The following is a 22,924-nucleotide window of genomic DNA, read 5'->3' as shown; positions in this document are numbered from 1 at the left end:
AGTCCATGAAGACCATCGATTTACACCGTACCTAGCAGGACAGGAAACAGGTGGCCGACACTGGACTCTGCAATGCTTTAAAAACCTCTGCCAACCCAATAAGCACAGTATCTTGCTTGATCTTTTTCATTTCTTCAATTGCAAGTGAAACAGAGTGGTTTTGTTTGTGCATTAACTTTCACATAAATTTTCCTTGGGAAATTATGACACAAGGCTAATTTCATTTCTAACTAGCTTTTCCATACTAAGATCAGGCTTCAGAGAGTAAATTAGGCTGCAAAACCTTTCCCAGCTTCTATATTCCACTTACGCTATTTTGTTGCCCGCTGAAGAGCACTGTGCTTACATATTCAAATCTCCCTCCATTCTTTCCCATGGCTTCTGTGTCCTTGTCATTCTCTGTAAGATGCAAACCTGAGGTTACACAGACCTTCTTCACCACTTGCCAAAGAACATTTCTAAAAACTAATGAACTCATTGCCCATTTATTTGAAATTCCACTAAGCATTCACGAGTACTTATATATTTTTCTATTTTGTCCACATACGCTTTGAACTTTTCCAAACTGTTTTCATTAATTTGCCTTCTAATACATTCCAATATTTTCTGAGAAATTATGTCTTCATTATTCTTTTCCAAAAATGTTTTATACCTTTTGACTTGGTTGCCCCCCCCCAGAAATAATCCTAAAATGATTCTACTGGATTTCTTCCATCACCACAATAAATTCGTTTATAAACTAGACCAAATGTTCAGCTCAAATTATAGAATTAGGACACCTGGTTGTGTTCACAGCACCCCACAATCCTCTGGGGAAAGGGGGATTTGTTGTTGCTGTAGTTCACGGTTCAAATTTCCTTATGGGTTCCTTTGAACCCCGTGGTTTTTGTTTCTTTTGAGTTTCAGGTAGCCTGGGTTGGCCTCAAACTCACTATGTGGCCCGGGAGCACAGGATTGTTTTGAACTCCTGGTCCCCTTGCCTCCATCCCCATTATGGCAAGGATTGTGGGCCTGAGCCACTACCACCACCACCACCATGAGTTTATTGGTTTCTGTGGTGCTGAGGAACAAATCCAGGGTTGGGCATTCTAGGCAAGCACGCTACTGAGATGAGCCCCAGCCCTCGAGTCCTCTTCCGAGAGCACAATGCCTTGCACCTTTGGTTTCAGACAGAGTCCCAGAGTTTCCCGGACCCAGGAGCTCCAGCTCCCACCTGCTAAAAGGCACAAAAGATTTTCCATTTCTTAGCCTGAGCCTGAAATTTTAAGTATCCACCTTCTCATAAATCTGTAAGAAAGAGATCTCACTTTTTATCCAAAGAATCTGGAGTTCAAAACAGCCTCTACGGAAAAACCAAACCCCAGCAGCAACTGCGAAGCACATTTGGTGTCCAGCGGGCAGCTTATTTTTCAGGACTCCTGTTCCAACTCCCAAATACTTTCCAGTCTGTGAAATTCATCTCCCCACCACTGCAAGCGCCTCTCCTGGCACTGGCACAGGTCTAAGGAGCCTGGATCTTGAGGGACCTTTTATTGTTGCTTTTTAGCAGAGCGAAGGAAGGAGCGCTTGAGGGACTGCGGCTTGGCAACCCTGTGGGGATCTGGAAAGTGTTGAACTGGTCTTAACTCAGTTCTTCCTCAAGCAAAGTCCATTTTAGTCAAGAGGCCAATCATGCTGGCTTCCCTGGCAGCCCATCAGTCAAAAAAGCCAACAGCCCAGATTTACCTACATCTCAGCTCTGGAAGCAAAGGGCGCTGAGGACATCTGCCAGTATCTGAAAGCATTTTTGGATGATACCACTTAGGCGGAAGGGTGGCAATGTGACTGGCAGCTATCTATGGGGGGGGGGGGGCAGGGATGGTACTCAGCCTCCCTACAAGACCGTCCCCACAAAAGGTAAACTAGAATCCCAGAGGTAAAGAATCCGCGACTTGGACTCCCACTAAGTACCCAGGGTCATCAGGCATCAAGCTACGAGAACAAAGACTGCATTTTGGGGCCGGACATTTGCAAAAGGAGATGGCTGGCTTTGAAGAGTACTCTTGCCTCTTTGGAAGTATCTGCAAGTTCTACTTTTGGTTGCAATCGTTATCACTAAGAAGGGAAGCAATCAGTCAACTGCATCCTCCCGGGACTCACAAGCTCAGGGCCAGAGACAGTAAGGAAAACAGGCAAAGCAGCCGGGACCGCGCACAGCTGGGAACCAAGTCCAGCAGTGGCGTCCTTGGGGACCACCCGCCGGAGAACAGCATCCTCCAGACACTTACTTGTCCAGGATGAAGTAGAGGTCGAATCCCCCATAGCAAGCTGGTCCCCCGTCCTCGCGACGTCCCCCGTGTCCGGCGCACACGAGCACGAGCGCAGCCACGCAGAATCCCCGCAGGCCCGCGCCCAGGCTCCCCGCGCGGTCCATGCTGCAGCCGGAGCGCTGGCCTCTCTTGTGTCCACAGGACCTCAGGGGCTCGCCATTCGCGGCCGGGGCTCCCGTCCGGTCCCCTGGCTTCCTTGAAACGCCCGGAAGCAATTGTCCAGAAAAGTTCAAGGGTTTTGCCCTGGTTTCCGCCGGTTCTGCGCCGGGGTTTCGGATTTCAGGGACCCCAGAGCGCTCTGCACAGTGGAGCTGATGGGCTCGGGCCGTCAGGCCGCTCCCAAGCTCAGCTTCAAGCTTTGGAGTCGAAGCAGTTCCGTCCTGACGGCTCTTTGTCCTAGATTTTAAGTATGATGGGGTGGGTTTTCAAATTGTTCTTGGTTGGGGCAGTGCGGTGTCTTGCTCCCTCCCCTCTTCCCTCCTTTCTTAGTTTTTTTTTTTTTTTTTTTTTTAAGAGTGTGGGGAAGAAAGTCCAAAGAGTGCCACCTTGTGGCCAAAAGCGGCGAAAGTGTTGTTGGGGTCCTACAGACCTTGGCTGGGGCAGGAGTGGGTGAGTAATTTGGATGGCAGAGGATAAATCTAAGAGTTTTCAGGTAAGCTGTAAACCTTAAATTAATCCTTCCTTTTTGTCTTGCTGGTTGCCTTCCCCGCCGCCCCACCTCTTCACTCTCTCCAGCCTTTCTAAGATTGCTTTCTTTTATTCTTCTTCTACATCTGCGGATACACACACTGTAAACATGGGATGGCAACTCATTTCCTTCAAGCAGGGTGGCGCCAACCTCGGGCCAGGACTTTTCAAACACGACCCTTTGTGCCAGCGAAGCAGGGGAGAACAAGGCCTTTGTGATCTGATCCATCGAGCGACCTTACATAGTGTTATTTCAGATCATGAAGCGCTCTGGTTGAACTCTGCACTCACAATGCCACCAAATGAGAGGCTTGCCTTGAGGCTGCCGGTTGTGGACTCTAGGTTGTCTCGGCCTCCACTGTTCAGGGGGTACATGATAACAGTCTTCCTTTCTGCCTGTGAAGTCGTTTTCCCTCCTGTCTTTGATGACGCGCCGAGGAAATAAAGAGCTTTCGAGGCTGTCAACAATTCAAGCCATTAGGTGCTGTCCTCGAGTCTTGCGCTTGCCTTTCTAGACTGCAGGGTCTTTCTTAGTTGGGATCCCAGTTCCCACAGGACACAGGGCCTAGCTTCCCCACCACTCTGGAACTCACCAGTCAATGGACACTCTTGTCCCGGCTTCAGGGTTCTTCCAGATAATCACCCTGTTTGTCCTCCACTCAAGGGCCTCTGAGACCTCTACTCCCACCATGACCATCCGGGTAGTTTTCCTCAAAAGAATATTCCAGTATTTTGGAATGCTTTATTAACTGCCCATTGTGTTTTCAGAGAGGCATACTATGAGCGGATCATACTACCTCTTCTCTGAAGTGATCTCCAGAGCAGCCCAGCCTCTGTTCACACACCTCCCACAGAGAGGAATGTCTAAGGGACTTGTTTGATGGTGCAATTGTGTTGGTGTCTGATTTTCAAGGCATAAACATAAGATATGTGGCTTCCCCATTCTTGGGTCACTTACTCTGAGGAGACTCAGTGACCGTGATGGCTATTCCTGGTTGTCAGCTTGACTATATCTGGACTGAATTACAATCCAGAAATGAAGGGCACCCCTGTGATCCAGATCTTGAGGCAGGAAGACAACAAACCTTTACTCCAGATAGTTAGGCTGCAAGACGTCTTTAATCTGGCCTGCACTTTCTGCTAGAAACCTATAAAGGGACAATGGAAGAAGGAAGGGTTCGCTCTTACCCTCGCCTTGTCCACACACCCATGCCTTCACTGGCATTGGAGCCTACTTCTTCGGGACCCCGGCATATACAGAAGACCAGCTGGGGCCCCAGCCTCGTGGGACTGAGCAGCTACTAGATTCTTGGACTTTACATTCGCAGCTAGCCGTTGTTGGACTGCAGCCCGTAAGTCATTCCTATAAGTCCCATATCTATATATGGACAGAGAGAGAGAGGGAGCGAGCGAGAGTCATTCATTCGTTCCTCAAGGTCTCTGTGACTCTAAAGAACCCTGACTAATATAGTGGCCTATTATGAGAAACCCCAGCCCCCAGCACCTCCACCCTATGCGGGCTGATGCTGCCACCCATGCTGACAGTCAACCACTGTCAGCAGCCTGGTGGCCCGGGAGCCGATTCTCCAGGGCCTGCCAAGCCTTCGAGTGACCACAGCTTCTGAGACCCAAGCAGGCATCTAACCTGGCCCTCCCCTGACTCCTGACCCATGGAAGCAGAAGACAGTGTTTGCCTGCGTTCTCTGCTGCTAACTTTGGGGACAGTTTGCTAGGCAATAACAAGCTAACAATGCCTGTTGTACTTTAACCCTTGGAGAATTTCTCTAGGATGAAAGTGATTTGACAGCTTCCCAGGCTTGCTTGTCTACGAAGCTGTGTGCAGGTAACACCTGCTCACACCCACATTTTAGGAATTACTGTTTGCAAGAAAATAATAATTAGGGGAGGCAAAAATACTCTTAACTGGTCTAAGTTTGCTTTTTCTGTACTTTCTCCCGCCTCAAAAGAGGAAAACCCATCCTGGCTCCGCCAAGCTCTGTGATAAAGAAATTAGGAAGAAAAGTCTGCAGAAACCAGCTGCGCCACTGAAGACTAGAAAACCAGGGGTTACTGGTCCAGAAAGAGAAGGAACTTGAGGGCAGTGTAATGAAGAACGTGTTTCTGAGATTGGCAGGGAAAAAACTTGAATGTCCCTGCAGGGAATGGAGGGACAGGAGGAATCAAGAAGATTTTAGGAACATCTTCTCTCATCTTCCTGCCCTCTGGATCCAATGAGCTATTTAAACCTGGGGTGACAAAGAAATGCCTTAAGAATATTCTGGGGAGAATGGCTTAGGAAGTCAGTCTGGGAGAGAACACTGGGTCACTGATAGAGCCTCTCTAAAGTCAAAGTCACCATTACAGAGGACAGGCAGAGGCGCAGACTCCAGAGCAGGAGGATGGCCCATTCAAAATGTTTCTAGAGGAGCAGGGAGGGTAGAAGAGTGTGCTCCCCACCCTCAGGATAAATCCGGCCCTCAAGAAGGCAGTGACGTTGCTGGAGTCATTCAGGCATTAGAGTGTCCCAGTTGCCCCTGCCCTTCTTCCAGGATTTGCAAAGATGATCATCTCCATCTTGAAACCACCTCAGCCACTGCAGCTCCCTTCCTTCCCTTCCTCCCCCTCCTCTCCCTCCTACCCCAGTTATGCAGGTAGAGTCAGGGTGTGAAGGAATCTAGACAGTACCACATGCATTGGAAGTCAGGAGAATAAGCTCTGGGAACCCTCCATTTCCCGACAAGTGTCAATTTCACGAGGGAGTGTTCCAGTGGAGAACACTGGAGGGATGCAATCCTGTGCTCTGTCCTTAAGAAGCGAGCAGCTTCCTTCCCAGGAGGCAAGAGAAAGAGGTAGTGTGTGGCTGTTCAGATGTTTTATCTTCAATAGGGAAAGTACCAAGATATTTAAGGATTCCATAAATATCAAACCCTTTGCCTTTCCGGATATCAGAGAATTTGCCACCAGACTGACATGCCATAGCTTCAGTGTGGCACAGCCATCACCATACCAGAAGGGGCTGAGTTTCCTCCACCGAGAGAGTAGTTATTAAATATGACATACTTACCTGTCAGCTTCGTCAGTCTCACTCCCTAGATGACACCTCCCTCCCATGGTCTAGGTCTTTCAGTAAAGCCTCAGACACCTGCTAGGTGCTGCATCACACTATCACACTGCCCTCTAATCTTCCCAGGATGCCAGTGGGCACCAAAGTGCTCCTTGGGCTATTGGCAAAGGCTCCAAAAAAGGCTCCAGACAGTGCAGTCTGAATAAAACTTAAGCTGTTTCCCTAATAAATAGTGGGCGGCAATATGGACAAATCTGATATACTCTAGTACATTTCATGTCGGATTGGGTAAACCCACTCTTTGCAGGGGCTTGAGTGTCTCACTGGTGGCCAGGACCACACACCATGCATAGAAAGGTCAGGGGACTATTTACCAGAAGCAGATTCTCTTGAAGAACAGAATTTCTGAAGAACCTGAGCCATATTGGCTTTGGTGATGGGATAAACAAAGTACCAGCAGTTAAGCGAAGCCCAGGCACTGAAGCAGCCTGCAGGAAGAGGTCCTAGGGGGATCCCAGAGGCCAGGCAACCTGCAACTTCAGCCCACAAGTGGCCAGAGCTGTTCAACTCAGGAACATTAATACTCCAGCCAAAGCCAAGCTGAGTCTAGCTTCAAGCAGGTTCAGTAGAAATAGCCCTTGATTCATTCCAAAGCCCCAGTCCAAAGCCCTGCTAACAACCCTTGCCATGAAGGGATGAAACCCACTCTAGATGGGATGTGACCCAGCGCGGACTGACTCATCCCTCCAAAAACTAAGCTCATTTTGTAGCTGGGTCAGTTATCAACCCAAGACAGATCCTATTGAACCTGATCCACGAGCTGGCTCTGCTAGGGCCACACACCATCTATATTAGACACTTCTCTCACCATTGGGACAAAATGTCACAAGCAGGGGAGGGGGGCTTTAAATAGGAAGGAAGGAATACAGTCTTCGACGGTGTCAAAAACTTGAGGCACCTGGCCACATTGCCTGTATGGTCTGGAAGCAGGGGTTCACCTGGGGCCCCAGCTTGTGGGGTGGTCTCACCCCCAGTCAGGGTGGGACCTCCTACTTCAAATGACCTAATATAAAAACTCCTTCACAGTTATTCTGGAAGGCTTAGCTACCAGGTAATTCTCTCACGCTGATCATCATTATAAACCCAGCTTTTTGAAGAACTCATTCTCTGGCCTTTGCTGAAAAAAAGAAAAGAAAAGAAAAGTTCATTTCCTGTAGAACAGAGACTAGGCCAACTAAATTCAAAACTCTAATGTTGACATGGGCCAGTCAGTACAGCACAGGGTCCTGACAAGCCTGGAACTTACAAACGATGGAAAGCTATCTTAGATAAGCTGAAGCCAACACAAAGCTAATCACAACCCAGGCCAGTTCAGTGCCAATTCTTCTCAACTCTGGCATATTTAAGGGTCTTACTCACAGATTCCAGACCAATTCACACTGATGGAGAGAGCAGGGAAAATCTCTCCAGTCCTGTCAAACCCATAATCATTTTGATTCTTCTAAAGGCTGCTGTTGTGAGGTCTCCATCAGAGAACACTACCTGGACATAGGTTCAAGCCAATAGGAAGTCTTTTTTTAGCCAGCCTGTGACTACACTGGGTTCTCAGGACCCCACTAGAGCCTAGAGCCTTTCTTAAGGTGAGCTTTTAAGCACAGAAGCCACATCCTGGCTTGACACGCCTCAGTTAGCAAGAACGGTTAGCCCGGAGTAGAGCTACAGAAGCCAAAGAACAAGGGAAGGACCTTTGAGAATTTCTCAGGACTACAAACTTCGATAAATTAGGTCTTTGTCCTTGCTTTGGCAGGCGCTGCTGACTATGTGCTGGGTTTCCAGGCCTGAATGGTTCTTCCATCATGGTGTCAGTTCTGGGGGACCTGTGATACTACCTTCTAAATTGCATGCAAGTGGCCCTCAGAGTCTGTGGGTTTGGGTCCACGTGTGGATGGATGCTGAAAAGGATTGCTTGTTGAACAATTCCATGGAGTCCTTCAAGATACAAATATCTGTAGAATACCAGAAACATGTTTAGGGGTTTGAGAAATAGAAATAGTGGTGGCCTATTTTGTTTCCTTCTTTGTCTGATACCTTCTTTCTTCCATGATGAAAGCTATCAAACCATGCAGAGCTAATGTTCATTCTCCAGGACGAGTCAGGGTAACCTGCAAGTGAGTGACAAACCCTCCAGCCAAGCTGTTCAGGCGAAGCAATTCTGCTGCTGACTGTGGGAGCTCCTTGGCCCACCCTTAGCTCAATCCCCAACTGCGTAATAGGGATTAATACCGCCTGTCTCACTGGGTTGTTCAGCAGTTCAACAAGATAATATATCATCCATAGCCCCATGAAGAACTGAATAGGTCTGGGTTTTACTGCCGCCAGGAGACTGAAAACTCGCCCTCGCCCTCGAGCCTCTCCTGGAACCACTTGCAGATCATGTGATTTTTCTAACAATGAATCAAAGCTCACTTTGTATGCAGGCAATTCATATTATCAACGTGTGAAAATGCAAAGATGAAGACTTTAGCTCATCTAGGAACAACTGGGAATTGGTGGTTTCCTAGGATGCATGTAAGAAACAAACGGAAAACAGACTTAGGCTATCAATAATAACCCACTGGCTAACGTCCTGTTTCCACCAGCCAAGAATGTTCAATAGCTCAGCTCCAGGGAGATGTCTGAGTGCGATCAACAACCAGTGATGGTCCTTTCTGTTACTAAAACTTTTTCTTATTATTACTACATGTAGTGTGTGTGTGTGTGTGTGTGTGTGTGTGTCTGTCTGTCTGTCTGTCTGTCTCTGTGTGTGTGTGTGTGGCAGATGTGGTGTGTTTGTGTGGGGTGTATGCAGTTTATGTGTGGTGTGTGTAATGTGTGTGTATAGTGTGTGTAAGGTTGTGGTGTGTTTATGTACATATAGTATATGTGTGTGGTGTGTGTGCACATGTGTGTGCGTATGGTGTGTTGTGGTATGTGTGTACATGCATGGTTTGTGTGTATATGTATGGTGTGTATGGTGTGTCTATGTGTATACAACAGACGGAGAACACGCATGCTCTAACATGTACATTGAAGGTCAGAGGACAACCTTGTAGAGTCTATTCTCTCCCTCCATCTCTTTGAGGATTCTAGGATCCAATCCAGGTCCTCAGGCTTGTTTGACAAGTGCCTTTATCCACTGAGCCATCTCACTGACTCTTATTCTGGATTTGGAGGTGTATGGATCCATTTAAAAAGCCCAGATTGTGGGTGGATCTGGGAGGAGTTAGGGGGAGGGGCGGAGGATGAATATGATCCAAATATGTTGTTTGTGTACATGAAATCACGAATACTCAATAAAACATTGTATTAGCCCTAAGGGTACTTACTCTTCACTCTTATTACCATGTTCTGTGATTCAGATACTTTGCTGATATCCAATGTGAGGGCTCAGCTTCACAGTCAGCTTGACTAGATCTGACACCCCTGAGAGGTACATTTGGGGGTGACTCTGAGGGCTTCTAGACAGTTCACCGAGGAGAGAAGATCCACCCTAAATGTGGGCTGGCTGCCGAGACTGAATAACACGGGGAGAAGGGAGCTGGGAAGCCTGTTGAGCACAGTGTCTGTTTCTCCGCCTCCTGACTGGATGCACTGACCAGCTACCTCACATCTGTGTCTTCATCCTTTCTCCACCACGATGACAGGATGACACATAGCCTCACAGCGAGGCACAGAGAGCCTTTCTGTTACTCAGGTTGCTCTCTCGCTGTCCTTTTGTTATAAGAAATAAAAAAAAAGTAAATAATCCTCTTATCATGTGTAAGACCCTGTGCTTTGAATGAGCAGATCCATAACAACAGCTCGGACTTCACAGGGATTATCAGGCAGGCAGAGATGTAGGCCCAGGATTGGCACAGATGATTTTCTTCCTCTCTTTGAGAGGAAGCTCAACGCGTCTCTTCCAACCCACCAAAACAATTCCAAGAGAACAAGAGCATTCCGACGATACACCACGAGGATGGCTTGTTCCAGAGGAGGATGAACTACAAGGGCACAAATGTCTCTTTCTACTTGAATGAGCCCCCTTTCACTAAGAGACCAGGAGTGAGCATGAAGGAGCCCATGACATTAAGACTTAGCTCTGGGATATACAAACTGCCTCCAGCTGGTGTGAGATTCAGGATGTTCGTGCTCACTCCCAACTCATCATAACTCACCAGAGCACAGGAGTGTGCAAACAGAGCTGTAGCTAATGCGATGTGTGTTTTCTGATGTGTTTGCTCTGAGCACTGCACTCTTTACAAACTGCTTGAGAGCAGTAAGAACTGGGGCAGATTTTCAGAGCTAAGAAAATGTGTGTGCGACCAAGATGGGGGTCTCTAAGATGATGGTTCATCCTGGATCCTCGCATTTGAAAGCATCTTCCTTTTCCTGTGGTCAAAGTAAAAGCAGAGGTGACCTATGTCACCTATTACGCATGAGGGTCAGCAAGTTTCCTGAGTAGGGAGCAGTTCTGAGGCCAGAGCATGCGCGTCACAATGCAGAGCTCAAGGCATGGAAGGTGCCGTGATTCCAGCCTCTGTTTTCTTCTCCACTTCATTGCTCATCATGGATGATTGTTGTACAATCTTAATCGTGTTATGAACTTAGGCACGTTAACTTGTGTCTCAAACCCAAAGAAAACAGTGGAGCCAACGAATAAACATATAAAGAAAGCCAAGGGGACTTATTATCTTTGGGCTGAAATAGAAGGCATATTCAATGGAATTATTACAAATCTGAGAGCCAATAAGAAAGAAATAAAGACCCATAGTCAGAAATCTGTCCCTTAGCAGTCAGATCTGCCCATAGGCAGAGGGAAAACCTTGGGTGGTAGATAGGGAGGAGTTATGATTTAAGGTCGGAACAGCAACTTACAAGCAGAAACATCATGGGAATTCATTACATACTTCCTAAGTAATGGGGTCAGCTGAAAACACAAGTCTTGATCGTGCACTCAATCCAGGAACTGTGGGAAAGAGGAGGGAAAGAATAACACCGAAGCCCAGCGAAGCAGTGGCGCTTCAGGCATCCGCAGTAGATGTGCTTGAAACGCTTTCCCCACATGTTGATAGTTCCCCATAAATCAGGGTTTCCTAATGGAGAACTGTTACTGTTACATTTTCTAGTCCTCACTGCTCCTGAATCTACTTACACGAGCTGCAGTATAGCCAGGCCTCCCCAGTTGGATTGATTTGTCCCTGCTCCGAGGTGTGCTTCATGTATCTTCGTTATGAAGTTTCCATCCCTCCTAATTGAGCCCACAGCTTTATATTTAATTACAAAATTATAGTCCAAAAAAATAACTCTGTGCATTTTGCCCTCAGGAGCAGTGCATGGCTGGAAGAGCTTTGGAATCCGTGACTTATGGGGGCTGGAGCTATGTGTGTGCTTAAATGCTACTCTAGGTGATGAAGAGGGGAAGAAACGAAGGACAGGGGAAGGAGCTCAGGAGAACAGCAATGTCTGTAAAGACCTTGGCATAGAAAGAGAAGAGAGATCCAGGAGAAAACAGTCGTGTGTGTCAGTTGGAGCACAGGGGCAACACCGTAAGGTCTTTATTAGACTTGGCAACTAGAAGTTCTTGGACAGTTTTTATGAATAAAATGTAGTGTGGTTTGGGAGAAAAACCGACAGTGCAGCAGGTATAAACGAACAGGCAGCATCAGGTAAAGGCGATGTGATGGCTGGTTTTAAACATCACCTTGTCACAACTCCGAATAACCTGCAGGGATCCTCAGCTGAAGGGTGTCTGTCTCAGGTAGGGCTGTGGGAAATCGTCTTGATTGTTAATTGATGCAGGAAGGTCCAGCCCACTGCAGGCAGAGCACTATTCTTTGGGCAGGTGGTCCTAAGTTGCATAGAAAGCCAGCAAATCATGAGCCTGAGCAATCCAGCAAGCAACTCTCCTCCATGGTTTCTACTTGAGTTCCTGCCACAAATTCCCTCGATGTTAACCAGTGACCTAGTGGTACTGTAAGCCAAACAACCCTGCTCCTCTCAGGTTGTTTCAGAGAGTCTTACTGCTTTCACTGTCCCTGCTTTGATTTTAGTGAGAATCTGAGAACAAAGTTATATGAGTTCTTCTCACCATCTGTTCCAGAGAGCAACTCTGACCCTACAGTTTAGTGCCTCTCACCTGAGAAGAGTACAGAGAATCACTTCCCTCACTTACACTTTAGCTTGACCACGCTGCTTTAGTCTGCCTGCTCCCGACTAGCTGATCACAGCCGGGTAGAAGATGCTTGGTCGTGAATGTTGCTGAGATTCCAGGATGGCTTTAGTAACTGACGGTGTGGCTGGTCCTGCTCTGGAGCAGTTAGTTCATTTACAGAGGAACCAGTTTGTGACTCCAGCTTTGCCTAATGTGCCAGTTCATACTCTTTGCATGGGGTCCGACAGGAGACGGCTATGCCAGCAGTGCCCACGCTCTGATACTGCTCAGATGAGGGAGCAGGAAGGGATGTGTTTCTCTGTGGGAAGACCCCCTTCTCTGGATTTCTTCTCTAGGAGATTCTCAGCAAACTGCTGGCGAGATGTCTGTGCTGACTTTCTCTGCCTCTTGAGCAATTTCCACAGAATGAATTGATGGAGGAGGGAGGAGCCATTTGCTTTCCCGGAGCATGAAAGGCAGTGTTGTTGATTTGGCCTCCCTATGTGGTTAGCTAAAGGATCCAGACACTCTGGGCAGACATAGATCCAGTGTGTGTGTGTGTGTGCGTGTGTGTGTGCTAAGAATCTGGTGTTTGATGCTCCTCACAATAAGCATAAAGGACATAGCCCTCATCTAAGGTTTAGTTTGTGATATTGATGCAGATCACAGCACTGTCTTCCACAATTCAAAGATGCTCTGTCAATCAACAGTACTGAATAAATTTGTGTGAGAAGAAGCCCTACACTGACTAGGCTAATTAACTAAAGTGGGACTAAACATGGCTCTTTCTGATTCTTCAGTATTATATATTTGTTTCCTATTTTAGTGGTTTGTGATGTTATTGAATATCTTTATTTTTACTTTAGATATAGTATATTTTCCCTTATTAAAATTACTATTTTTATTTATTTATTTATTTATTTTTAGGAGACGGGCTCGCTTGTTTGTCCCAGCCGCTCGGTTAGCTTAGCCCTAAAATAACCACACAGAAATTGTATTAATTAAATCACTATTTGGCCCATTAGCTCTAGCTTCTTATTGGCTAACTCTCACATCTTGATTTAACCCATTTCTATTAATCTGTGTATTGCCACATGGCAGTGGCTTACTGGCAAAGCATGTCTATCTCTGGCAGTGGATCCATGGCGACGCTCTCTTTCCTTCTCCCAGCATTCAGTTCTCTCGTACCCTGCCTACCTAAGTTCTGCCCTAACAACATGTCAAGGCAGTTTCTTTATTCATTAACCAAAAAAAAAAAAAAAACACAGAGGGGACCCCAACATCACCTCCCCTTTTCTGTTTAAATAAAAAGGAAGATTTTAACTTTAACATAGTAAAATTACATATAACAGGTATCGAGCAAGAATTACAGTTACAATATTTCTATTTACTTTATCTTTTATCATATCTAAGGAAAACTATAACTATCAATCTATTCTTCAACTCCATCAAAAACTCCAGAAGAATAAAAAATTACCTAAGTAAACAGGAAGTACATTGTAAGCAACTTCCAAAACTCTAGAATTGACAGAGAGATCTTGCTGCCGGGACAGTCACCCAAAGTTCTTCTGTACCATTGGGGCATCCATCTTCAGCCTTCAGACCCATAGTATCCAGCAGAGTTTTTCACGAAGTAGTAGATTTCAAAAACAGTTCAGTCACTTTCTTCTGTATCCTACAGAATGTCTCACAGAGTCTTTCATGAAGCAGGAAACCTGAAGGATCTTCTCACCTTTAAACAAGTTTAGCAGCCATTTCTCTGTGAGTTCTGCATGTCCAGTGAAGCAGTTCAGGCAAGAGTAGGTTCTTGCCCAAATGGCTAAGGAGCCTCTTTGATGCCCATCTTCCCCTCGAAATAATCGGTACTGCCAGGAACAGATGTGTGTCATTGTCATGAAAAGTCCTAAGTTATTAAAACATTTTAAATGCCATATTCTGAAGGTCTCTGAAAGATTTGAAGATTAGCTACCAAAATAAAATATATCTCTATACACTGAGAAAATCTAACATGACTACAAACTTGACTATTATAGATGATTATCTTTCAACCTATATATATATTTTAAATATACATTACATTTTTTAACGAACTACTCAATCACAACACCTTAATCAAGAGCAGAAAAACATATACATATAACAAAATTGACTTTAAATTTGTATAAATAAACCAAGATCCATACCAAAGAAAATTATTCATATCTATATCATATCCCCTTTTAAATGTAAAAGAACATTTATAAACAATATTTGGGAATATGGGTGTAATTTTGTCTATACTGCTTTCTACTGATTGGGGGCGCTGTTAATCAGGTCTTTCATGGTGTATCCTATGTGCTAGGTTCATCCCAGTCAGCAGTTGGGAGAAGTAATTTTTTGAGGGTGTTCATGGCAACCTTTCAGGGGGCGTGGTCTACCAAACCATATTTGTCTGGAAATATTCCACAGGTTCCTATCTTCTATGGAAACAAAAGAAAAATCTCTTTTCCAAAGCAACATATCCTTAGACTCAAATTTTGGAATCAAGATACCTTTAGAACATATATGCTGTTTTATCTTAGCAGCCCATACAGGCAAATGTTTCTCTGTACTTATTTCCGTCACAGTCAAAAAATCCGAAGAAAACACAATATGCATAGTCCAGACTCTCTGTGAAATTTCCATTTTTACGTGGCTTACTTTTCTTTACTTCTTTTAATCTATGAATATCTGTACTCTGTCTCTTTAAAGACTTTACCTTTTTTTTAAAAAAAGCATTAACTTTATTTTATGACACTCTATACTTCTTTTCTTCTCTCTCCCAAGCCTACGTACATTTATCCTACACTGTGACCCATTTAGAGATCACTTTTGTCTGAATCTGTCCTATTGTGAATCTGTAACTCTTTACTGTCCAGGAACACTTCTGACAATGCTAAGTGCTTCTTAAAACGTAAGCTGCATCATTGCTATCATTGCTAGGGGTAATATGGCAGTGCCTGCTTGCCCTGCCCAGTCCAGCATGACAGAGCTGCTTGCGCCTCTAAGCTGTCTGAACCACCCTACTTCTAGGCACACAGCTGGTCCATGCTACTATCAAGCAGGCTGTAGCAGTCTTCTCACAAACCCCCCTCAAATGCTCCATCTCCTGAAAGAGCCAGAGGTTGTGCTGGCAGCATAACCCAGAAAGCCTGAATTTCAAAACAGTGTGGCTTATTTTCTGCTGCTGCTGCTGAGTCAGGAAAATCTCTCTTAAAGGAGCTGTAGCATGCCACCAGGAAACAGCAAAAAGCTGTATTAAACTCTTTACTTTTTCTAGAATTCCTTTTCAAGCTTTCTCAGGTTTTACGTGAATTTAGCTAGCACACGTTGGAGTGCCAATTATTGCAAGGAGGGCCACTTGTTCATCCCGGCCGCCTGACTAGCTTAGCCCCAAAATAACCACACAGAAATTGTATTAATTAAATTACTGCTTGGCCCATTAGCTTTAGCTTCTTATTGGCTAAGTCTTACATCGTAATTTAACCCATTTCTATTAATGTGTGTATCGCCACATGGCAGTGGCTTACTGGCAGAGCATGTCTATCTCTGGCAGTGGATTCATGGCAACTCTCTCTCCTTCCTTCTCTCAGCATTCAATTCTGTCTTCCCCACCTACCTAAATTCTGTCCTATCAACAGGCCAAGGCAGTTTCTTTAGTTATTAACCAAGAAAAGCAACACACAGAGGGGACTCCCACATTAGTGTGTATGGGTATTTTGCCTGTATGAATGTCATGAACCGTGTGCATGTCTAATGTACATAGAGGCCAGAAAAAATTTGTCGGATTTCCTGAAACATGAGTTATGGTTGTTGTAAGCTGCCATGTAGGCCATGGGAATTGAATTGGACCTGGGTACTTAGGAAGAGCTGCAAGTTCTCTTAACTGCTGAGCCGTCTCTTAAGCCTCACTTTTCTCTCATTGTTAATGTGAAGGCCTAGCTCAATGTTCAGCCTTCTCTCTCAAACAAAACAAGTATTTAAGGCTTCAGGTTTCCTCTTAACATGGCTATGGACACCACACCTGTGATTTTCTGTGTAGGGCTTTCATTACTTAATGTTATAATGTATGCTCTACTTGTAATCATTAACTTTTCTTCAGATCTTGTCTTATTCAGAAACATACCACAGAATTTCAGAGCAAATAAAACTTATTTTGTTTCTTTTGGGTAACTATTTGTTGTCTCAACTAAATCAAAACTAGAAGAATGTGTCATGTATAATGCTAGTGATTTGAATAAATCAGACTTGATTTAGGTCTGAGAACACAGTGTTTACATGACTTCTATATGTACTTACAGAAAGTATGTATTTTGTGGTATCCTATATGTGCTCATTAAAATAAGGCAATTTATCTAAATGTTGATGTCCTTAATTCTTCACACTAAGCAATTAAGAGGTAAGTATATAAATATTCAACTAGGATAGTAAAATTGTTTTTCTTTGTACTTCTTATAACTTTCCTTTGTATATTTTGATAAATGTATATAATTAGAATTTTCATCTTCCCTGTAGTTTCTTATTCCTAGAATAGATACTAGATAATTCTTCTGTAGAACACTGACTTCACCACTTCCCAAGGTCAGGACCATGACACTGGGCACACATCCTGGGACTTAGTTTCTTTCTTTGTTGCCTTCACCAAGGCAACATTTACAACTGTGGTCTTTTTTTTAAAAATCAGTTCTATTTTATTTATTTTATGTGTATGCATTTTTGCCTGCATGTGTATGTCTGCACACTGCATGCATGCCTAGTGAACACAGAGCAGAGCACTGGATCCCCTGAAAGCTGAGTTACAGATGATTGTGAGCTGCCGTGTGGGTGTTGAGACTTGGGCCTGGGTTATCTGGAAAAGCAGCAAGTGCTCCTAACCACTGAGCCATCTCTGCAACCCACTACCACTGTGATCTCTGATGGATCTTTGACAGGTTGTTTTGCTTTTATGGGCTTCAAAATATTTCAGAAGTAACATTAATTTGCAAAATGTGGTGAAATTACCACATAATGAAGATAGTTACTCTAACTTCCTCCCCTTAAGCACTGGCCAATATAGATCATTTCTAAGTGGTGAGAATCAATATCTTGTTTAGTTTTGTTAGGTGTACCTATGAATAGCTCATTAAAGATAAAGGAGTGGAGTAAGATGCCACCATCAAGCAAGCTGTAGCAGTCAGCTCACAAACCCCATCTCCCGAAGGAACCAGAGGTCACACTGGCAGCATAACCCAGAAAGCCTGCATTTCAAAACGGCATGACTCTTTTTCTGCTGCTGCTGAGTTAGGAAAATCTCTCTTAAAGGAGCTGCACCACACTGCCAGGAAACAGAAAAAAACTGTGCTAAACTCTGTATTTTTTTCTAGAATTCCTTTTCAAGCTTTCTGAATTTAGCTAGCACACCTTGGAGCACCAGTTGTTGCAAAGAAGCCTGCTTGTCTGTCCCGACTGCCCAACTAGCTTATCCCCAAAATAACCACACAGAAACTGTATTAATTAAATCACTGCTTTGCCCATTAGCTCTAGCATCTTATTGGCTAAGTCTTACATCTTAATTTAACCCATTTCTATTCATGTGTGTATCGCGCTTTTGCCTGCCTACTGCCATGGATCCGCTGCCAGAGATAGACATCATCAGAGTAAGAATTCTCTGATGACTTCCAGGAACTGAGCAAAAATATATGGAAGCAACTTTTAAAATGAAGCACAGGCTCCTCTTGTTATACACAATCCTGGGAGACTATTTTCTCCCAGATCTTTCTCCTTTGGTGGACACCCTTGTGCTTGGGTACCATGTGATCTCTTACTCTTGGTTTGTCAAGGAATAGAGGTTGTAGACTATTGAACCAAATATGGTCAAGAGAATATGGAGGTGGGATTCAACCTTAGGTAATGTTTCTTGACCTGGGAAGGCATGTGAACATGAAGAATGAGACTGACTTTCTGGCCCAACTATGCTGTCCTATGAGAAAACCAAAGGCCATCTTCAGATGAAGGAAGGGGGCAGAGTTTATAGAAGTGGAACGTGCCCTTCTGGGAAGAGAGGCAAACTGAGGTTCATAGTATTTGGCAGGAGTGTGCTTCTAGTCTCCCATTCCCAGCATCTCCTGGGGTTATTATAGATACTCCTGGGTCCTTGTAGGGGTTCCCTTTCTCATTATAGTCACTTTGAGTATATTTTTGTCCTTGCTGGTCTGAAATGTCATTTCATACACCAGCAAGAGAGAAGTGGCAAAGTCTGAGCCCATCCTCAGGCTGTGTGTCTGGAACCTCTGAAGGGGTCCTTTCTAGGGGAGAGGTCTTGAATACAGACTGACAGGCAGGTCTAACATAGGCCATGTGGGACTCCCATAGACACCATGAGGAATGTCAGTACAAACTGGATGTGGTGCCAGCTGGGTTTATTGAGCCGTAAAGAAGTAAATCAAGCCTCAGAGAGCATTCTCATAGTTGTGTGTAGCAATGGTCAGAGCCCACATTTTATTTCTCTGATGATCAGATCCACAATGACTTCTAATACATTTCCTCTGATGTTCCACAGAAGGACATCCGCAGAATCCAGAGTATGTTGGCAGTGTAGCACTTCTTTGAGTAGAAAGGCTGGTTTGGTCCTGGTAAAAACAAAAGACTGGATCAGTGGCTATCGTGGAAGACTTTGGGGGACTGTGGGGAGTGCCACACAATTTCTAAGATACACACTCACTTCAAAAATCTCTCTTTCTTTCTCCCCTCTACTTCCTCTGTCACTTTGTCTCTGTCTCTCTGTGTCTCTCTCTCTTTTCTTTCTCTCTTTGTCTCTGTCTCTCTGTTTCTCTCTTTTCCTCTCTCCCTCCCTCTCTCTCTCTCTTTCTCTCTCTCTCTCTCTCTCTCTCTCTCTCTCTCTCTCTCTCTCTCTCTCTCCACTTCAAAGATATGGAAAGTTGCAATTAGATCAGGTTCTTAACTTGTGGATAGTATTCCTTGAATGTCAAGAAATATTGACAGTCTCCTTTCATTTAGCCATCCATGTTTTTTATGTTTTCTTTTGAACACATTTGGAGTTTATTCTACATCCCATCCACCCAAGAAAGACAGTATTCTATAACACTTAAACACAGAACTTGAGCCAAATGCTTCGATTAACTCTGACAAAAGCTTTGTGACCTTTTTCTGTGCCCCAGTTTTCATAAAGTAAGACCCACAGTAGAACCTGTGTATTCTAAGATTACTTCGGGGGGCTTACGAACTAAGACTTCTGAAGTATGCCCTGATCAAGTGTCTGCTCTGATGATCAACCCCTCATGATTGGTGCCATCTGTGGTCACACTTTAGAGAGCCTGACAACTCTACCAGCACCGACTTGGGGTGAATAGCGTCACAGGGTACACACCTGGAATCTCCTCGGCTACATAGGTTGGAATGCCCTGGCACATGCCAGAAATCTTTGTCCCAAATGTACTCAAGTCCTCCACTCTGGTAGGGTTGATGGAGTACATCAGTTCCTTGGGGGATGCTCCTTCAGGCCCTTTACCCTGAAGTCGAGAGTGAAGAGGAAAGGAAGAAAATGAATGAGTGCTGAGTCTGGGGATTTGCTCATCGTAGGGGCACAAAAGCAGCAGGGGCATTTCTTGGCTGACATTTTTTTAAAATCAAGGTGAAGAGACAATTCTAACTTTGAACATTTTGGTGTCCTGAGGGACTTAGAAAGTTTAGAATCTCAGTTGCTCATAAAAACAGAAATCTGAAACAAAACTGCTCTAAAAGATTCTAGGGTAGGGCTCCATGATATCGTCTGAGGATGGAGCTTATTTACATTCTCTACCATGCCAGCCATACGGACCAATTCATCACTTTGAAGACCACTGTGAAAACCGTGGATTCCCACTTTACATCTCCTGCAGCTATGACTGACAAAGGATACAGAACACTTGGTTAAATCTGATTTTCAAGCAAGCAACGAACCCTGTTAGTGTTGAGACTATCTCAAATATTGGATAGGACAAACTTAGACTTTCAAAATGATTTCTTTTTATCTGGAAATCCAGCTTACCTAGGCAGTCTCTCTATTTGCTAGTTCTGATAACCCTAGCTACCGCAGGAGTGTGTCCTTGAAGTACTGAGGCTTTGCACTGAGCTGTGCAGATCTTTGGATCTCTGACACTCAAGGTGGGCAGTGTTTGGCTCAGCCCTGCAGAGACAGGTATGAGCCCCAGCATCTGACACAGCGGAAGCTGCTCCCACTCTGACAGTCACCTAGCATTCTTTACACTGTACCATTTACCATCACAAACATGCTGGAATGCTATGCAGAGAAGGAATGGGTGCAACTTCATTATTTACTGGAGACAGTAAGACCTCTCACTCCGAAAGAAAAGGCTGGCCTTTACCTTTTGCTCCTTAGCCAGCGTGCCGAGGTCTTGAAGGGAGGGCATGACATTCTTGTTCATTTTGTGCACAATGCATGATTTCTTGGCAAAGAGTCTGGTTGCAGCATAACTCTGTGAAAGAAGAGAGAAGACAGTGAGGCGTGGGTTCCCCAAGGAGCTTTGTCACAAGTCACAGCTGAGAGAAGCGGAGCTCCAAGATCACAAGGAGCTGGGATGAGTCCCTGGATCGGGCTGTCCTGCAGGTGTGCCTGTGGTTAACATGTGGAGACAGTCCCTAAGCTCTTAGAGGGTGGAGACAGGGCTCTAACCTACTACCTTGGCTTCAGTTCTAGCATGGTAGGGGGCAGTATGTGTGTGTGTGTGCATGTGTGTATGTGTGCGCGCGTGTGTAGCTCAAGTAAACTTTTTAAGGCTGTCCCATCTTAGTCTACTTCCATCCTTGATGTTTTTAGAAGGCAGGGAAGATAGAATTTGTTTTCTAAAGGTACAAATTTAAAGATCAAAGTAGTAATTTCTTGGTGGAGTCAAGTGGCGCTTAGCTTTTCCTTCTCTTTCAACTGATAGCGCCATTTATATTTCACTGGGTCTCTTTGAGTTAAAGATGAAATAGTGGGTCCTTCACACCATGGATGCTCCCTGCATGGAAGACCAACGGATCCTTGTATTTATCTTTGAACATAGTTTCCTTACCCTCGTTGGTTTGAATGCTAACCTATTGTGTAACGTTGATCACCAACAGTTATGTGTAAGACGTAAAATCAGCTGAGCAACATGGGTATTGTTACTGGTAGCTATAAGGCTCATGGGCAGCCAGAATTTACACTGAAGGTTTAATGGCCGGTGAGCATACCATATCTTTGCCCTGTGTGTCCAATACCTACATTTTCATAATCCCAGAGGGAATTCCAGGAGTCCCAGCCATTATTATTGTCAACATTGGCCACGTTGTGCTGATTGTTGATGCTCACGGACTGCTGACCACTTCCGTTCATGTTGTTGTCGTCGTTGACGTTGATATTCTAAAATGTATAAAAACGGGAGCTGATTTAAGATCACATTTCTTTGCCAATGCATCTTGGTAACAGCCTTTAGAAAGTGAGACTTACGTAAGGAAGACCAGGAGCTACCAGGATCCCGAGCAGGCCAACGAAGAGCATCTGAAAGTACAGACAACAGGTCCGGTGGTCACACTGTTTACAGCATCCTCTGCCCCCTCAAAGCTCATCAGAAAGATTTACTAATTTTACCAATGTGCCAAACCATCCATGCTTTTTTCTTTACCTTGTATTTTTTAACTACAGAAAAATTTGATAATAATAAAAAATTGTAGGTTTATTATAAATATATTAATATGTAGTTTAAAATTTTTGAATTAGAAACTGAAAACTGATGAATAAAATGTAAATTAATGCATAAAAATGTAATGAAAACTCTGAAAATCACTTCTGAAAACTTTGTTTGTTTGTTTGTTTCATTAATCTGGGATGATTTCTTCCTAACAGGAGACCTCCTATCATTTTCTTAGTAGGTTAAGTGGTTCCATTATTTTTATTTTCAGCTCAAGAAAGAGTCAAAATTTGTCTCTCAAAAAGCCTGATGTGGAAGACGTTTCTGAGCACAGTGTTGTCTCCTGTACACAAGGCAGCTACTGAGGACTAAAGGGCCCTCGATTAGTGGTTCTCTACCTGTGGGTCGTGATCCCTGTGGGGGTCAAACCACCATTCCATAGGGGCCTCTTAAGACAATCAGAAAACACAGATAGTTACATTATGATTCATAAAAGTAGTAAAATTACAGTTATGAAGTAGCAATGAAATCATTTTATGGCTGGGGATCACCACAACATGAGGAACTGTATTAAAGGACCGAGCATTAGGAAGGTTCAGAACCACTGCCCTAGACAAAGGCACGCCCCTGCTCAGGGCAGAGCTAGAAGAGATATCCAAACCCTGGCCTGTGCTTGGCACTCCCCCTGTTTTTATCCGACCTGTTCTGGGGAGGACATTTCTAGGCCACAGTTAGGTTTATGATCCCATCCTAAGGCAGAACCCACTGAGCGTGCGTCAATGAAAAATGTCTATTTGGTATCAGTCCCTCTGCATCCTAGGACTTCAGAGGAAAATTTGAGCTTGCTTCATCCCCAGACAGAAATGCCTGGACAGGGTCTGAGGACGCTTATTTCTTGGAGGGCCAGTTAACAGCCAAGAGTGTTGAAGACTGGTTTTTGACGACAGTGACCTTCCGGTCTGACTAGAACATTCCCAGGACTCTTGGCAAAAGCAGAATTAAGTAAAAGAAAGATCAGACACTT

The 22,924-nt window shown here is 44.6% G+C and overlaps 3 protein-coding genes across 5 annotated transcripts in view; 1 reads left to right on the top strand and 2 right to left on the bottom strand.

Moving 5' to 3' along the window:
* Positions 1-2,413, bottom strand: part of Antxr1 (ANTXR cell adhesion molecule 1) — a 187,586-nt gene extending 185,173 nt beyond the window's left edge. For both annotated transcript variants that reach the window (XM_087907059.1, XM_087907058.1), the window contains exon 1: positions 2,268-2,413. In XM_087907059.1, the coding sequence (XP_087763185.1) occupies positions 2,268-2,413 (146 nt within the window). The remainder of the gene's footprint in view (positions 1-2,267) is intronic.
* A 167-nt stretch (positions 2,414-2,580) lies between these two features.
* The window catches only part of Gkn2 (gastrokine 2), a 41,039-nt gene continuing 20,695 nt past the window's right edge, over positions 2,581-22,924 (top strand). For both annotated transcript variants that reach the window (XM_085690618.2, XM_087907060.1), the window contains exons 1-2: positions 2,581-2,716; positions 2,824-2,961. In XM_085690618.2, coding sequence (XP_085546744.1) covers positions 2,932-2,961 — 30 coding nt within the window. In that variant the 5' untranslated portion in view covers positions 2,581-2,716; positions 2,824-2,931. The remainder of the gene's footprint in view (positions 2,717-2,823; positions 2,962-22,924) is intronic.
* On the bottom strand, positions 18,682-21,776 carry Gkn1 (gastrokine 1). Its single transcript, XM_087906703.1, has 5 exons — positions 21,720-21,776; positions 21,495-21,632; positions 20,614-20,724; positions 19,617-19,758; positions 18,682-18,858 (listed from the first exon to the last, which is right to left on the bottom strand). Exons 1-5 carry the CDS (start codon positions 21,768-21,770, stop codon positions 18,761-18,763), a joined length of 540 nt encoding a protein of 179 aa, XP_087762829.1. The 5' UTR covers positions 21,771-21,776; the 3' UTR covers positions 18,682-18,760.

Source organism: Myodes glareolus, chromosome 6 (assembly GCF_982192425.1).
Source record: "Myodes glareolus chromosome 6, mMyoGla1.1, whole genome shotgun sequence".
Taxonomy (NCBI): domain Eukaryota; kingdom Metazoa; phylum Chordata; class Mammalia; order Rodentia; family Cricetidae; genus Myodes; species Myodes glareolus.
This window is presented reverse-complemented; position numbering and strand designations above follow the sequence as displayed.